This window comes from Bacillus rossius, chromosome 15 (assembly GCF_032445375.1).
Source record: "Bacillus rossius redtenbacheri isolate Brsri chromosome 15, Brsri_v3, whole genome shotgun sequence".
NCBI classification, from domain to species: domain Eukaryota; kingdom Metazoa; phylum Arthropoda; class Insecta; order Phasmatodea; family Bacillidae; genus Bacillus; species Bacillus rossius.
In genome coordinates, this window is record NC_086342.1 from 12,207,346 (window position 1) to 12,226,093 (window position 18,748).

An 18,748-nucleotide genomic window follows, 5' to 3' on the forward strand; every position below is an offset into this window, starting at 1 on the left:
TGTGGTGGAAGTATACTGCGTCATCGTCCTCTACCTTTTCCCCCACCCCACGCACCACGTACCTAACTATTCCTCTCATGCGATCGGAATTTTTCGTAACGTTCGAAAATTGTAGTCACCCTCAGCAAAGAAGTTTCACTTCAAAAAAAAAAAGGAGATCATTGAACACTGCAATGGCGTGACAATGTCTCGGAGGTCGAAACCGGGGGTTATAAAAGAAAGGGAATATTTCGAGGCTTGTGGCCGTACGCGGTGGAGCCGAGGCCACGCGCGCGGCCGCGGGTTGCGCGCCAGAGCGAAGGCAGTCGCGCGCGAGCTCTTGCGCGGGAAGCACGCACGACCTTCGCTCCCGACAGCGACGCTGCGATAGGTCGCTAGGGGTCGACCCGCCAGGCAAGTGTCTTCCGACGGCCGCCAGCTCACTGACGCTTCTGGGGGACCTCGTCGCCAACGACAGGTGAGAGAAGTTGCTACTAATGTGAACAGGTGTTCAACGAGCCACTTGATAAAGTGTCTCACAGTGAATAGTATTTAAGGGGCCCGCCTCGTCAGGGATGTATGTGTGTTAGTCAGGCGGGATGATAAACGCGGCGCTCTCTGGTATTTCTAGCGCGGTATAGCCTGTGAACTGTCGCGTAGTCTTCTCGTAATCACAGGATAACTGTGAAATTTGAGCGGTGACCTTAAAATTATATTGCCCTTAAGGGCTCCGCCTACCCGGGCACACATACGGTGTGCAGAGCTTCAGGTAAAACAACGCAATTTCAAAACTACTCAAGATATCCGAGTGGGGCCTATTTACGAATAGCATTTAAGAGTTCGCCGAGGGCCGAAAAGTACTGTTGATTCCGGATTAAGTTTTTAAACTGTATTTTTAGAAGCGTTAAAATGCCTAAAACGCGTGTTGCCAGAGTAATTTTTAGGCATAAAACAATCAGTACAGATTCTTGAAAGCACGTAAGGGACTTGAATTACACCTTTATCTTCATTTCTCCGTCATATAATGTTACGGTCATCGCTCAAATTTTACAGTTATTCTGTGATTACGAGAAGACTGCGCGCCAGTTCAGAGCCTTGCGCTTAGAGGCTATACCGCGCTGGAAGCACCAGCGAGCGTCGCGCTTATCATCCCGCCTCACTAACACACATACACCCCTGACGAAGCGGGCCCCTTAAGAGTCATTGCATGTTTCTACACAAGTTTTGTTCCATGGTTTCGGCTATAATGTGTTTGTTTTTTTTTTTTGACAGAAAAAGGGACTAAAACGAGTTTTTTTTCACACGGACATTTATAAGGTTTGAAAAGCTCAACATTACAGTGTATTGAAAGTGATATAGGGACGTGCCTCTATCTTTAATATCCCATTGTAAAAGTCCCATAGAGATGCGTTTCCGACGCGAAGACTGGTCGCCAGTACTGTGCCTGGCGCGTAGAGGCGATATGGCGTGTTATGTGAGAGCCAGTGTCGCCCTTAGCGCCCTAGCGCTTTCGGAGCTCGTGTGCCCGACCAGGCGGCCGGCTCTATAAACTTCGAAAAAAAACAAAAAACAAATACAGTAGATAATAAAACACACCAACCAAACAATTTGAAACTACAGATTTCTTTCTCCGTTGGGATTATTTTTATAATCAACTTGTCCACGAACACAACTATTAATATTTAGATTTGAAAGCGTAATTTTCTTTCGCTGTGCAAACAAGATTTGTGTCATGAAAAAAATAGTAACCCTCTGAACACATTATTGGTCTGTATTGAAAAGTTTTAGGAACACTTCGCTTCCAATTTGGACGGCGGATACGCAAATCGAAAGTTGCGTAGTTTATAAAAGGTATTTTAGAACGGCGTTAGTGCAATTGTTGCGTCTTGTGTAGTTTAAAAAACTCAGCTTTAGGCCCGTTTCACAATGACGTGATAGCGTAAGACCGGAAACTTATCCAGACCCGTATTCGCAATCTGACTGCCGCTTCGACAACGCACGGAAACTTGACAGTGGCAGCCGGTGAGATATAATTTAACGGTTACGAAAAAGATTATTTGAATGGGAAAAAAAATCGAGGCGCGAAAATAAAAAACCACGGGTCAGTATTTGCGTGTATAGTAAAAAAAAAATTAACCACAAAGTAGCTATAGAACGCCAGATATTCTTGTACTTGAAACAGTTTTAAGTGTGTTTAAAAACGTAAACAAACATGGCTGCCACCGCTGTAAATGTTATTAAACTGAAGAGCCGCGTGTTACTGTGTCCATATCCCACATACGTGATTATCCGTGTACCACACACGTGTTTTATTTATTTATTCAATTTTTGTTCTGTAGATCCCATATGGAGGTAAGGACTCCGGGATATAGAACAAATGAATTAATACAAATATATACATATATACAAACAAACTGTACAACCACAAAAACTAAATATTACAGAGTACTATTACATTTCAAAAGTAAGAAAGAGAGATAAAAAAATAATAAAAAAAACATGGGTGCATAAGAAATTGTATAAACTGAAGTCTAAAGCTCAGAGTGAAGAGTTAGTTTACAAAACTCAATATTTTTCTCTTTGTTTTGTGAGGTATTTAAATAAAATTTACCAGAGTTTAGTTTTATTATCTGTTGTTAGGTCAAATAATTCTATTAGAGAGTAGAAAGGATGTTCTAACAGAACTTGTTTGATTGTTCTTTTGAATATAGGTAAATCGGTTATATTTGTGACATTTTGTGGCCATAAGTTGTAAATTTTTATGCCTATGTAATTTGTGCCCTTTTCATACTGACTGGTATTATCCTCAATTTACTGGAGTTTCTTGTGTTGTATAAATGAATATCTAGATTTTTTTATTCTCCGTTCCGCGTGATCCGTTTCATTTTTCACGCCTTTGTAGAACTGGCCTTGCTGAAATGAGCACCAGGGTTTTTTTTTTTTTCAAAGATGGTCAGATGGATGCACTGGTAGTTACATTACCATCCCTGTGTTTTATTTACCGAAATTATATCCCGTGGAATTTTCAACTGTGTTCGTGCACGGTGTTTTTTTTTTAATATATACCCGAAATTTCCCTCGGACATGTCGATTAAAAGATAAACCTGTTTAAATTAATGGGTGCTGTGTTTGTAATGATAATGCTGGAATCACAATGGCACGTAGAACTCGGCGCGACAGAAAAAAAATATCGCGTCATTGTGAAAACATGGTTTCAACCCTTGGGACAACTAAAAAATAAACGAATGTTTCTCGCTGTTACACACGGTTTATTTATATACTAGTTGCAGTACCCGGCGTTGCCCGGGCTGAACACAGGGTGAATGGGGACCTTTTTCGAAATCAGATGTAGTTAGTAATTTGAATGTGAAGTGTGCAAAATAATTTATATCACTTTCAGATCCCGACAGACGTTGTTCTGCCAGTGTATAGTTATTTACCTGTATATATCTATTTGGTGGTCTGTATGTAATCTAGACTCTATAAAGCACTATAGAAATAAGAGATTACTATTATTGAAAAGATTCCATTATCTAGCTAATGCTCGGCCTGCATTGCAATGCCTCATTCAGTTTTGTTTTGTAATATGTTTTAAGTAGTTACACATATACAAATCATCTATCCATCTCTCTAAATATATACAGGATAATAATTATAAAGTCCGTGAAACATTTCATAAAATCGGTACAGTGAAATGGAAAAGAATAATGTAACAAATTTTATACCGCGTGAAAGTACAACTCTCAAATTTTTTTTAAAGTAGCGCCAAAAAGATATTTAAAAAAAACAACCGACAGGGGCGCTAGTGCATGTAGTAGCTGAAAATGGCTGCGAACCAGGCAGAGAAAGCCTTTTGTGTGCTTGAATACGCCCGTAGCCACTTTTCATCTCTCAGGAAGAGTCAACCGACACAACCACGCATATGGGGGACAGAGAATCCACATGCAACTCTCGAACACGTCCGAGATTCGCCAAAAGTAAACGTGTTCTGTGCCATGTCAAACAAGACAGTGTCTTCTTCGCTGAGAGAACTGTCACTGGTATCACCTACCTCGACATGCTGCAATTGTGGCTTATGCCACAACTTGAAGCTGATAGAAGGGACTTCATCTTCCAACAAGATGGTGCTCCACCTCATTACCACAATGTGGTACGAGATTATCTGAATGAGACGTTGCCACATCGCTGGATGGGCCATGGGGCGGACGCTGTTTCAAGTTTAATGTGCCTCGAAAAAGTCAAATCGATGGTTGTTCCAATCGAGTGGAAGAGAGATAGATGCGGGTCAAGCATACAATGAGCATAACGGGAAACTTTTTCGTGCGTGCAGCCGGCATTCATCGATTTATTAGACGTCACGTCAAAAGTTTGTAAATACTCGCTTTCTCGAGATCACACTGAGTATTTCTTACGAACAAAAATTTGGCTCGTAAATTTTAATTAGTGTTCCGTTCAAGCATTATTAATTTTTTTTGCCATTGGAAAGATAATAGAATGTGTGCAGTTTAGTACTGGAAAAGCCATTTAGGGTGCGGTTTCACAATTATGACTTTGTTTATTGGACGTTCTGGGAATATTTTTTGGTAGTGATAAGGTTGTTTTCACGTGAAAGTACCAAAGTATCTGTGATTTTTAAGTTCCATCTGCCAAAAAATTACGGAACTCGGTTCCTCACCGCCGTGGTTTGTTTCGGGGACGCACCACAACACCGACAGCTAGAAAACTGCTGTGTACCACAACGCCGAAATACACTAACGCCGAAAAATTTCATTGCAGGACTGCCACAAAGGTTAGGTTATGTTAGATTGTGGTATTTCGGCGTTAAGGTACATTTAAGAAACACACACAAATTCATTCAGTTATTTCGGCGTTGTGGGTACACAGCAATTTTCCAGCTGTCGGCTAGTTGTGGTCAATTTTGACATTCGGCGTTGTGGTAACAACCCGTTTGTTCTGTCCCCAGTGGACGATGCTGTCCTCGGCGCTCGACAGGCTCTGCGGCGGCTGCTGGACGATCCTGCTGCTGGTGTGTCCCGTGCTGGGCTGGACTCTGCTTGCCTGCATGCTGGCAGACTGGCTGCTCTGCTGGCCGGCGCTGCTGTACCTGGGCTGGATGTGGCTGGACAGGAACACCCCGTACCGCGGCGGCCGGAGGTGCGACTGGATTGTTGTGCCCCTTGGATGGGCAGGCCCTTCGGGATATCTTTAACAGTGGTGTTTTTGAAAGGTTGTCCCTTGGAAGGGCAGCCCATCAGGATTTTTCAGACAGTGGTTAGTTTAGGTTAGGTAACTTTACAAACTAAACACTGTCAGAAAAAAAATCCTGAAGGGCTGCCCTTCCAAGAGGCAACAATTCAGACAACCTTTCGAAAACACCACTGTCAGAAAAATCCTGATGGGCTGCCCTTCCAAGGGGCAAGTTTTCAGGAACATTTAAACACTTAAAGAAACATGTTTTCAAAAATTAGGATGGGCTGCCCTTCCAGTCGCTGTACAAACAAACCATTGCCAGAAAATTCCTGAAGGGCTGCCCTTCCAAGGGGCAACAATTCAGCTCCCCCCCCCCTCCACCGGGGGTTGGAGGGGGGGGGGCGGCCTCTTGCGCATCGGGACTTGGGTACCCGAGAAGGCCGGGCGGCCTGTGGCATCAGGGTCGCTAGGGGGGGAATCAGAAGAAAAAGGGGGGTTGTCTGTAAAGTCGGTTTACGTACGATAATTTTACGTGATAAACGTCACATGAAAGCATTAATGAAAAAAATGCATATATTTTTTTTTTTAATTTTCAAATATTATTTTACAAATTTTGCTCAATTTAATTGAAATAATTTGTTTAAAATATAAGCACAGAACAATTAGTTTAAAAAGCCCGCCTTAAACTGTTTGGTTTTACAGAAGATTTTTCTCGCACGGCTCGGCTCGGGCGGAACGTGACAATTTTTTCGTGCGTGCAGCCCGGCGTTCGTCGATTTATAAGACGTTATCACGTCAATAAGTGTAACGTCGAGGAAATTTAAATTAAATGTAATCTGCAACGTGTCTTCATCAACAGTCAACTTTAAGGCGCACCCGCACGCGATCAGTCCGAACCAGTCTCACCAGTCCATCAGCTGAGTGTAGTGGCAGACATCTTTTGGGTTTTGTTTTTTTCCCCCTTTGTCGAACTGAAAGTGCAACTGCAGCATGGAAAGTGTCTTCCATATTCCAGACGATGAAACTATACATCCAACAGCAACAGCGACCACAAGACTGATTAGCTTGTGGAGAAAACTTCAGTTCAGTCAAAACTGTCAGTTCGGACTGGGAGCTGGACTGATCGTGTGTGTGTGTGGCGGGGGAAGGGACTTTAGAGATATGCAAAAATAACTTTTGAGATTAGGCATCACTTACTGTTGGGACAGGCAGATCAAATGAAAAGACAAAGGTACTTCCTCATAAGAAAAAAAAAATATAATAGTGGAAATTTCTAGAAAACGAATTGGCAACGAGGGTCAAGGTCATCCAATATGGCGGTCGGTCACCAATCCTGCACCAGACTCGCCATTTAAATCTACTGACTAGGGATCAAGTTGCTGCAACCGAACTTTTCGGTTGGTAGGATTTATCACCGTCTCTAAGGACGTACCTAAACGAAATGTTCAGAACAATTTAAAAATTCATTCGTTAATAAATGCCAATGCATCTTTGCTGAAAGGGACGAGTAGCTCACGACCTTTCGTGAATCTTAAAGCCAATTTGATAAACCCTGCAAGGGAAATTAAAAGTAAATTATTATTAGTTCAACCAACTAAAGATTTTGATTGCTTTTTTACCCCAAACATTTACACATTGGAAATTACCTTTAATATATATCCTCCAAAGCTTTCAACACACAACAAATAATTGCCGAAAATGGTTTTCTTTACGGACACACGATCAAAGCATAAAGTTCAAGCAGCCCTTCATATATATTTGCTCGTCTAATGCAGACTTTGGCCTAAATTATCATGATAAGAGTCAATATGATGTGAAGATGCATGCAAAAATACTCGTGGTTTTTGAAGTGCATGCATAAGCTGGTCTACATGTTTGAAGTCGGAGCTGAATAACTGGTTAATTGAAAATACATTTAAAATGGAATGCAAAGCATCTAGATAATTTAGCAAACTTTTTCAACCACCAAAAAAATAGTATAATGGTGTATAATAATGCAATTTAAACACACATATCTCCCACGTCATAATGTCATGCAGACATTGAGCCGCTTGCACAGTCAGACACTTATCGCAAACAAATTTGGTTTCCCCTGATGAGAAATTGTTTTTAAGGTTTTCTTGCTTGACTGTTCTACTCTACTTGGTGCCGTGGGCCAGGCTTGTTCAAGCTGGAACGTAGCAGAATCTCGTACACCGGTTATAGTGACGTGTTTTCTCGAGCTGCACGGTGTTTTTTGGGGATGCCCTTCTTGCAGGCTGGAGTGGACCAGGAGGTTGGGGCTGTGGCGGAGGGCCGGCAGCTACTTCCCTCTGGAGCTGGTGAAGACCGCCGAGTTGCCTCCGGACGGGAACTACCTGCTGGTGGTGTGCCCGCACGGGGTCTTCTGCCACGGCGCCTTCCTCGCGTTCTGCACCGAGGCGGTCGGCGTGAGCCAGAGATTCCCCGGGATCACCTTCAGGCCCTTCACGCTCAACATCAACTTCTACTCGCCTTTTGTGAGGGAGTTCCTCATGGCTCTGGGTGAGTTGGACCTTCTCTGCCCTCAAACATCTCATGTCATAGGTACAGACATATTTTAGGTGAATCATGGTCAGAAAAAAATTCTACTCACCTTTCGTGAGGAACATGTTTATGGCTCTGAGTGATTTGGGCCTCCTCTGCCCTCAAAAATCTCAAAGTCAGAGATATTAAAATACTAGGGCTGACTAACCATTAACGTGTTGAAAATAAGCTTCCTTTTCGTGGGGTCTATGTAGTGTAGCACATCTTGCTTCCAACGTTGTATTCGTGAGCGGTTTTTGTGATATTCGAGTTCTATGTTGTCTCCCATTAAGCCTAACGGTGTAACATGAGGGCGTGAATGTTTATTGGAATAATCTGAAAATTAAATACACTTAATAAGCTATTGCATAAGCAGGAACATACACAGAATTTAATATTTTTATGGGATAGACCCTTTATGCTATCAAATTCTTTTCTAATTTTTGGTGATGATCGATTGTTAGTATTTCGGGTACCTATAAGAATTATTAAAAAATTATGAAATAATAAAAAAAATCTATGAGCAGGAAGCGAACCCTGACCGGCCGGCCGGCTGCTAAGCTAGGCGGGATCACCTGGCGCGACGGAAAATGTACCTGTCTAAAACGTTCGTATAAAACTTTAACCACCATTTTCGCGAAAACTAAAGCGCATTGGACAAACCCCTTTTAGCTTAGTACTCTGGGGGCCTCCCTCCACAACAAATTGTTACGAACATGAGCAAGGCCGGGACACATGCATGTGCAGAGCTGGCTGGCGGCTGCCGCAATATGATATGCGCCGCGCGCGCCTGGACGATAACAAGGATTGTCGCTTCCCCCCTCTCCCCGCGCGGCGCCCTGCCTTTGACACGTAACTGAAACCGGACAGCTGCGGAGTTACGCGAGCCGCCGACATGTGTTTCGAGAGATTTCTACCGTCAAGTCGGCACGGAATGACGCGACTGGCCCCGGCCGCGCTCGCGAGTACTGGAAATTGCGGCTGATAGATAAAACGAGGACGGCGGCCTCGAGAGAGTCAGTAGAGTTCAGGTGGGAGCTTTCCCGTGGCGGAGTCCCGAGCGAGGCGTCGAGTGGGATCTCGGCGAAGGGGAAGTGCGACGGCGGCGACGGAAGACCGCGAGAGTTGCGGCCCAGCGAGGCGTGTGGATTGTGAGAAACGAGTTACTGGAGGAAGCAACCTTTTTTAAGTAAAATTGATCAGCATTTTTAGATTATTAGCTAGTAATGTAAATAGAGACAATAAAAAACTGTGTGGGATGAAAAATCTTTAATTAGGCTATCCTTTACGAACCCGCAGTAAATCGTAACAATATATAAGACCTATTACATTCCGTTTGTACCATACTTGGTGGTCCCCCAGTTGAACCTCACCTTGTCACGTGCGGGGCGGTGTTGCCAGCAGGTTTCTGCTCGGTGTCGGCGGCCTCTCTGGAGAACTTCCTACGGGATCGTCGGTGCGGCAACAACGCCCTCTGCCTGGTGGTGGGCGGGGCCTCGGAGGCGCTGCTGAGCGAGCCGGGAACCTACAGGCTGGTCACCAGGCGGAGGAGAGGGTTCGCCAAGCTGGCCCTGAGCCACGGGTGAGGTTGGAAGGTCCGGACCCCAAGTGGCCAACACAGGACAACTATATAAATATTCTTTACTATATAATGTACTTTAAACACGAAATATATGAATAAAATACCACATATACTGATTCTGGAAACAAGCACATATATAATTTTTATTTGTATGTAGTTTTTTTTTGTTCCTCCTGTGATAATTTTTTTTGCATGGTTCCCCGCGCATCGTAAAAATTAATTCAGCGTTTTTTTTTTCCATGACGCACCTAAAGATGTAGAACTTCCAAAAGGTTTCACTTGAAAAAAAAAGTTACTTATTCATGAGGTTCACCGCTTGCACGGACTGAAGGATGGAAAGATGGTTGGATGTTGTCCTCAGGACACGGACTGAAGGATGGTTGGATGTAGTCCTCAGGGCGCAGGATGGATGGATGGATGTTGTCCTCAGGGCGCGGCTTGCACGGACTGAAGGATGGAAGGATGGTTGGATGTTGTCCTCAGGGCGCAGGATGGATGGATGTATGTTGTCCCCAGGGCGCGGCTGGTGCCCGTGCTGGTGTTCGGGGAGACTGACCTGTACGACCAGGTGCGGCGACCCTGGCTCGCCAGGATCCAGGAGCAGGTGAAGGACCTGACCGGGGTGAGTCCTGTCCTCCCGCTGGGCCAGGGACTCCTGCAGGACCGCTTCGGGCTGCTGCCCCGCCGCAGACCTCTCACGGCGCTCGGTGAGTGTCCTGTCGGCACGTCTCACCTCGGCGGTGACGTGCAAACTAAGAGCAGCCTAATATGTACATCAAGTTCTGTCCCTGCCCGAACACGCCCGAATATTCAACTTCGGCAGGGCCGGCGCGTCCATATGGGCGAACCAGGCAACCGCCCAGGGCGCCAAGTAGCTGGGGGGCGGCGCAGCACGACACATAACATGTTTAACGATTATTGAAACTAGATGAAAATGGGTTTTTGTAACAGTTTGGAATGTTTATATTGATACTAGTAATTGTTTAAAGTCCACGGTGACCTGTTTATGATTTGTAATAAGTAAAAAAAGCCTGCTTACATTTGATTGTTGACAAAATCTTAGGCTTACGTGATGTATTTTGAGGCAATGAAAATTTTTTTTGGGGTGTCGGGGGGTTAAGGTTTTTCGCCTAGGGCGTCAATTTACCTTGCACCGGCCAACCTCGGGATTTGTTTTATTTTTGCGCAGGAAAAATGAATTCAAATATTAAAAGTGGTCGGTTAGGTTAGCTACTTTAAAACACTATGGACGGTTAGTTAGGTTAGTATATAGCTACATTAAAATAAACAGAGAAATATAAATATATATAAATGAACCCGAGGTTGGCCGAAGGTGAATATTCGGGCGTGTTCGGGCAGGGACAGAACTTAATGTACATCTTAGGCTTCCCGCAAACTAATGTTTTTTTTTTTTACAGACACATTTATTAATACGAAACTCGGACACGAGATTTAACCTAGAATTCTTTAAAAAATAATGCCAAGCAATGATAACATGTACGCAAATTGTGTTTTCAACAAAACTTACGGACGCGAATCATACGCAGATTCCGCACTCGCTGCCTGAGCAGCTACGTCGACTATCGAATCAGTTTTCATATGCAGACCGAAATATTAAACGTATACAATGAAACTGCTCATATAAAAGCAAAAAAAAACCTTGTAACACTAGCAAACGTCGGCTTTGGACGTGTTTTCGACAAAGAACTATATTGCTATACTTCTCACCTTGTTAAAAAAAATTCATTAAACAGTTTGTACAATATGGTTTCCCTTTGGCTTTGTGGACTTTGGTTCGCACCATACGCCGCAGATGGCAGCACCGTGGTTGTTACACATTTCCGTTCTGTTCACGAAATTACTCCTAACAAATTCCGCACACCGAGAGCTAAGATGTTACACATAAATAAAAATTGCCTCGCTCATAACGAATAATTTAGAGTTGGAAAACTTGAAGCTTTGCATTGTCATGTGTGTTACAATTGTGTACTTATATTAACCATAACATTTCTTGCCGGAAAAAAAGAGGTGGCGGTAGCAGCAGCAGCATTACAGCACACATTCTTATGCACTCGCTAGTACAAGTTTCAAATATTTATGCACCCTGCATATTTTCCAACGTTCTATTTGTGAAGTTTGACATATTAAGTGTCCACCTTATTTTCCGTTTATAAAATTATTATTTTCATGTACTTATATTTGAAAGGGTTATTCACTTTACTTTCAAACATTGTGCGATAATGTGACACACTTTCACTGCAATCAATTAAATCAAAATAGATTTTAAAGGGTAGAAGGTTCAAATGGTAAATATTCTGTGGCAACACATCCCAAGTATCTGAAATACACAGGAAACTAAAGCCAGTTTATGATTGATTGGCTGTTCTTCTGTATCAACCAGTGGAGTGGCCGCATTAAATATTTGGAAATGTCTTAATTTCCTTAGAATTATGATGAATTCCAGAAAACAAAATAAACTGATTGATGTTATCTTGATAATCCATTTTGCTCTTCAGCAACGAGCATGTAATGATACACAAACTGGTATTTGGAAACACAACCTTTATTTACAGTGTACCAAACAACACAGGTAATTACATTTAAAAGACCAATTGAAATTACAATATTTGGTTGTTTCCTAAACTAAACTTTCAACAAATGAAATGTTATTTCTTGAAAAATTAGTTGGCTAAAGAAGAAGGTAAAGTAACTTTAATCTCAGGTATATCCATGTAAAACCGCGTTAGCAGAAAACTATACAACTTATTTTTAAATTAAGTGAAATTCGGAATTAAAATGAAAACGTTTTGATTTGAAAAATAAGTAGTTACTTTAACATGTTATAAATAAATTATTTTAATTTTGTGAACAAGCTGTTACAGATTCGTGTAACAATCACAAACACCTGCTAGACGTTTACAACACTTCGTAAATTTCTGTTGAAAAAACAACAGATTAAAGAGAGGTAAAGTTTTAACTTTACAGAAATGCCCTTAACTAATAGTGATAAAGAGAAAATGAAAAAAAAATGAACATGGCGTTTGATACCCCACCTTAAGGTGTCATTTCACAAAAAATAAATTCATTTATGCCATTTGGAAGGAGTAATTTCGTATGTGTAACCGTAGTGCTGCCATCTGTGGCGGATGCCGCGAACAAATGTTCGCAAAGGCAAGGTGAAACTTTATATTATAAACCTTTTAGAGAATTTTAACAAGATGGGTAGTATTTCAATAAAATTCCTTATCGAAAATCAGGTAAATCCGGGGCTGAGTTTTTTTTTTTTTCGCTTTTATAGGAGCGTTTCATTATATAGTTTAAAATTCCGCTCCACAAAATCGAATATTTCTATATGTGACGTAACTGCTCCGGTGGTGATCGTAATGTACGCGTGATTCGCGTCGAGAAAATTAGTATAAAACACCATTTTGGTATGTTTATTAAACTCTGCATTATTTCAAAGAATTCTACATTAAATTTACCGTCTTGAATTGCGTATTATAATTGTGTTTGCAGCCTGAGAACACAGTTACCGAGGTTAGATGTTGCACACCTCTGGCGAGTACTGGAAGACGTGCTCGCGTTTTATTTTCGTCAAAGAACTAGGCTAGCCAACCCATTCACTTAACTTGATGTAAGTTTTTGGACATACGCCATTGCTTAGCACATGTATGTCTGTAGAAGAAAACTACAAAAAATTGCTGTAGTCAGGATTTAACGCCACAACAGGAATATGGTCAACAAACAAAGAAAAAAGGACTAACAACGAAAAAACCTCCACAAATGATGACAGCACAAAAATACCGAACCCAAAAAAATTCAGCACAACAGTTGAAACGAGACAAAACACAGCAAAACGAAAAGACGAAACAATTACAGTAGTTTTCCAAAAAATAAGAAATAAAAATTTGGGTTCAATATTTTTCTTTTCTGTTTTGTTCTTTTTTTTTACAACTATTGTGTATGTGGGTTTTTTTTCGTTCTGTTAGTCCATTTTTCTTTGTTTGTTGACCACATTCCTGTTGTGGCGTTAAATCCTGACTACAGCAATTTTTTGTAGTTTTCTTCTACAGACATACATGTGCTAAGCAATGGCGTATGTCCAAAAACTTACATCAAGTCATGCACTCCCAATGCACAAATCTTTCAAAGATAAAACCATTCACTTAGTGAAAAACAAAATTTCGTAGTGTCTACAAATACATTAGAAGTAACATCTTCAGGTTTCTGTACCAATATACCACTTAGTGGACACAAATAATTGGGAAGCCTTCATTTCACAGACGAGAGAGCCACACCCGAAGTTCATGCTCGCTTTTTTTTCCGTACCACAACAGGTGTATTTATTTGGGGGAAACCGTTTACATGATTTCACAGTATCTTTAATGTAGCTAACCACGTCCACAATGTTTTAAAGTATTAATAATGTAGCTAACCTAACCTAATGGACCATTAGTTATCCAAAACAAACATTCACGGAATATGGGGCGTCCCGAGAATATTTGTGGAAGACAAAGACTTCCTAGATTTTATACGGTATGAAAAATATACAAATCCACGAAGTACGTTTCTTCAATTACGTATTTTCCTCTCAAAACAATTACAAATAAATACCGTTGCCTTGTTTATCAAAATCGCCATATTTATTTACAATAAACCGAAGATGCACGATTAGGCGTTTGGCTCTCTCGTCTGTGAAAAGGCTTCCCCCAAATAACATGTGTGACAGCCACAAAAGTTTTTTTTTTGTTCGTGAAGATTAAGCCGAGATGCACTTGTTGCCTCCAGTTGGGGCTCCGATGTTCGTGGAGGCTGTGGCCGACCCAACCAGGAGCCAAGTGGAAGCGCTGCACGCGGAGTTCATCAAGCAGTTGGCAGACCTGTTCGAGACCCACAAGCACCAGTACCTCGCCGACGCTGCTGACGACACCCACACCACATTTGTGTGACGAGACTAGTGCATACTTTTTGATAGGTCCACGCAAGGCATTGGTCTCGTGTGGAATGATGAGTTATCCCCCATAAGCAAGGCTCTGGTCTCATCATTCCACACGAGTTATCCCCCCCCCCCTTAATCGTTTTCCAAAGAACTTGGCAAGCCTGCCTATGTCAGGAGAAAAGTGATCTTGTTCTTGGTATGCACCATGAGAATGACGACACAAACCCGGCTGGCAAGCTGAAATGTGCCAATTTTGGACCCAGCTTTAAACGGGCTCGTTGTTGAGGTGAATAAACATCTAACTATTCAATGACGTATTGTTCGGGAATCCCCATGCTGTTGATAAGTGAAGTGAGTGAGTTTTGTTCAATATTTTCCATGTTTATAATCATTTAAGTCAAAATCACTAATTTTCACACATAAAGCAGAGAGTTCGCAATGAAGTGTAATGTCTCGTTAACGAATACTGACTTCATGGATGGCATTGTAACTGTTCTTCCGCAGCGAGTTGCTTTGTTGCTGTTAAGCAAATTCATTGCATAACTGTATAGATTAATACGTTCATGAAGTAACATCACACAAGTGTTTGTTGCTTACGTTAGTTATTTTGTCTCAATTGTTGTTGCATTGCTGAATACCAGGCAGAGTGTAGGAGACATGAATGTGTACACATTATTATATGATCCCCTTCTATTTTTATTCTTGAGATAAATACCTACAAGAGGTGCAGTTAGCAAAGCACTTCATCGAACGATGAAGACAAAGTTACGTGATTATTTCCTGTTGAAACCAAAGAGCTCCTTGGAAGTCAAGTGTCATGTACAGAACTTCAGTAAAAATATATGAATCATAAATAGTAATTTGTAAAGCTCATATGTATGTGGAATATAATAAAGGAAATTTCAAATATGTTTATACAAGATAATCACGGTCATAGGCGTGCGCACGGTAGGTGCCACAGGTGCCTTGGCACCACCATTAGGGTTAACGTTATTTTGTTTTTTACAAGCAGAAATAATACATACTTACAAAAATCCGTATTATTTCCAAAAAAAAAAAATATGTTTTCCAATCGTGTCGAGTTACAGATATGTGCTCATAACACTATCAGTATATCAGTTATCAATCGAACCAACTATACACACGGAAACAAGCCAGTTGCAATTACTTGTGTTGTACACGCGGGCCGCGGCAACGAAACTTCTGAAATGTAAATATTTCTCATAGTTCTCCTCGAATTACATAGAATGCGTGCTCGGTGTCCACTGTTCACTCCATTCGGCAGGCGCACGGAATAATAGCCGCCGTCCGCCAGGGTTTATTTAAAAAAAGAGAGAGTTTAGTTAGTTAAAAGGATAGGCTTACTCGATGACTTATATGCAGTCGCCGACAAAACATTTTTGATGTATTCCAAAAGTTAAAACTTTTGCCCACTCTTATTTGTGTATTTTTATTATTTTAATATTTTACATATTTAAGGTATGTTACAAAAACTCTCTTGATTTGTTGATTTTAAAACTTAACATTTGAGTTTTTTTTTCTAGCATTTATTTGGCATCTTCAGAAAACATGTAAGTACGGTTTTTCAAAGCCACCAGCATGAATTCCGTGCAAACAATTTGTGCAATTAACTTTATGGCTCAACAAAGCTTAAAACTGTAAATAGTTTAGTAGTTTTCCTGGTGATTATAACGTTCAAAGCCATAATTTGTCATAAAAAAAATTTTAAATCTGTGTATTTAATGTTTTTGTTCGGAAACACCTTAAATAGCACCATTTTGGGCTTTCAAATCCAAATTTTTCCGGGGGAGGACCCCCCCCCCCCCCCCAACACTTTAGGCTCGGGGTTCGTGAATGACAGGGCTGTTGTGTATCTGGCACCACCAATACTTAAGTCCTGCGCACGCCTATGATCACGGTGTTAAATTTGTTCATTTTAATTCCTTCCAACTACTCTTTACTCATGGTGCTACAATAAAGCAGCGTAGCTGATGGAGACATGTTAAAATCTGAGGTAAGTGTTTTAAAATAAATCACAACACACTAATGAAATGGAAATATTATTACTGTAAGATATATATAATAACCAAGTTTATAAAATCATTCTTAGTCTGTCTAGGAAATGTTTAAACAGAAAACATGTTAAACAATATACTTAAAAACGAATGGATTTGTAGATTAGTAACCCCAGAATATATTAGGTTTTCATGTATTAAAACCCAAAATTTACATACTATATATAGCCAATTCTTTTTCAAGTGTGTAAACGAGACAACAAAACTTTAAAAATCCATAAACAGGACCATCTAATATTGTAATGGTAACACAGTAGAAATAATTGTCTGCTTATGGTAACCATGAAATTGTGATAATTTCCGTTCTGGTAAGTGAAACGTTGTGCTGATGACAGTGATGTAATATTGAAGGAATCTGGAATCAACCCATCCAGTTTTGACTAGGTGGGGAAACCTTGTCAAATATTTGACATCTGTAATTATGACTATCGTAAACACCTTCAACAATATCAATAACGGAGGAAGTAGTAAATAATCATTAGAATTTAAACTAATGTGTGGTGCTTCAGTTATATTGAAGTAGCTAATGGTTTTCTCAAATATAGATTGTAGTGACTAAAGTATCAGAGATTTTTATATAATTCCTGTCAAGTAGTATGATAACACCACCACCGCTATTAAAAATATCAGTCACCACCGCTATTAAAAATATCAGTGAAATACCGCAGTCACGGAGTGTTAAAATACCAATAAATCACTAATCACTATGACTGTCCAACGGAGTAGTCATGGACGCTGCCTGAATAAATAAATAAAATGCATTGTGATGGATGATGGCAATGAAAACTGTAAAAAAAAAAAATGAAACAACGAGGTTGCCAATACAAGGAAAACTGTAGGTAGAATCTAAACATAAATTTCAGAAATAATAGGAAAGATACCCAGCCAAAACATTGTAGAGGTATCAGGAATGTGTGAGAAAGCTATGATAGACTGGGATAGGAACCACGTACTGTCGGTACATGGTCGAAGAGTTTATCTACACGCTTGTCCTACTTTTTCCGTCCCCATGATTTTGGAGAAAAAAAAATCTGCCTGGTTTCGATGACCTACATAATACCACCATGCTTTGTGAGATTCAGTTTTCGTTCAATAATTGTTGCGTGGTCGCGTTAACTTGGAACAGGAAATAACATCTTGTCTAGGAAATGTGCCATAGAGAAACCCACTTCTGAGCGTTACCGCCTCCAAATTACCCATCTATTACTTAAAAATAGGCATCTCCAAAGAAACAGTGTTCTGCCTAGTTTATTTGGAATGATGCTCGCCCAAAGAAACGATTTACCGTGTCATTGTTTTTATTATTCTTTCACATGACATCTGCTGCTCCGCACTGGGAGAGATGTTAAGGACGTCCTCTTGAAATCTCTTCTCGTATCTTCTCTTTCCTCCCCTCGCGCAGTAGGAGGAAAGTTGAGAAGGGGGCGCGGAATCACTCCGCGAAAGTGGCAATACTTCAACCCTCGAAACTTTTGATTTCATCTTCATTTTCCCCGGCGGAGGAAGTTTTTTACGTCCCTCGTCCTTGAGGGTCGCTAGATGTCTCGGCGGGCCGCGTGCCAAACGGCGGAGACGTGGCCACTACCTCTCGCCCGTTGGGCACACAGCCTTCAGGTGTAGGTGCCGCCACAGCTACGGCATGGATCTGCGAAAAAAAAAAATGCACACAACTAAGGTAATGGCAGATGCCTGCAACATACACGTGGTCTCTTATGAAGACCTGATTCCAATAGTGATACAGCTGCAGTATTAAAAAAAAAACAGATTTATAAAAAATTATAACATCACGCATGCGCCTACACTGTTAAGATGACGTCATCGGCAAATCAAAGTAAGTAGAGACATGATCTATCCGTTGTTATTAGCGTTTAAAATCTGTCGGTATTTTGCCACTATCACTGTAACGAACAAATAAACGTTTTCCTTAGAAGAATTGTATTTTACCATGTACAGCACTATTTAAGGTAACTCAACAACAATAACCAAATGTAAGGTGTATAACTATTGAAATGGAATAATTCGCTGCTGCCATATTCCCTCAATATTTAGTTATTGTTCTAGTTATTTTTATAACCCACGATTTACTCACATAGTTCATATTAAAATTCGCAAAATTTATTAAGGTCAGTTAGTAACAAACCACGCTAATTTTCAGTTACCTAGTGATGGGATAAGAAGGAAGTAGTAACGAAATTAATGGGAGTGGGTAACGGAAACGTTCCCCACGTTTCCTAGCTTGCGAAAAATCCTAGTGGAGGACGTGGTTAGCACTTGTTTTACTAACCAAATTGCGTGTCAGATATGGAATATCAAGGTAAAGCGTGTTAACAGTGCCATTTGCTTATTTCGGTTATCTAGTAGTCCAATATATAGAATGTTAGTAAAACATCGAAACACAGATAAAATTTACTTTACAAAAGCTACCTTTTTTTTAAAAAA

At 40.9% G+C, this 18,748-nt stretch overlaps 1 protein-coding gene across 2 annotated transcripts; it reads left to right on the plus strand.

The window, feature by feature from the left end:
- On the plus strand, positions 1–15,149 carry LOC134539279 (2-acylglycerol O-acyltransferase 2-like). 2 transcript variants are annotated; one of them, XM_063381102.1, is made up of 6 exons: positions 1–457; positions 4,943–5,133; positions 7,427–7,692; positions 9,115–9,295; positions 9,812–10,002; positions 14,084–15,149. In XM_063381102.1, exons 2-6 carry the CDS (start codon positions 4,949–4,951, stop codon positions 14,242–14,244), a joined length of 984 nt encoding a protein of 327 aa, XP_063237172.1. In that variant the 5' UTR covers positions 1–457; positions 4,943–4,948; the 3' UTR covers positions 14,245–15,149. The 2 variants fall into 2 exon arrangements, with proteins under 2 accessions (XP_063237172.1, XP_063237173.1); XM_063381103.1 differs by having other exon boundaries at positions 3–457; positions 9,118–9,295.
- The last annotated feature ends 3,599 nt before the right edge of the window (positions 15,150–18,748 follow it).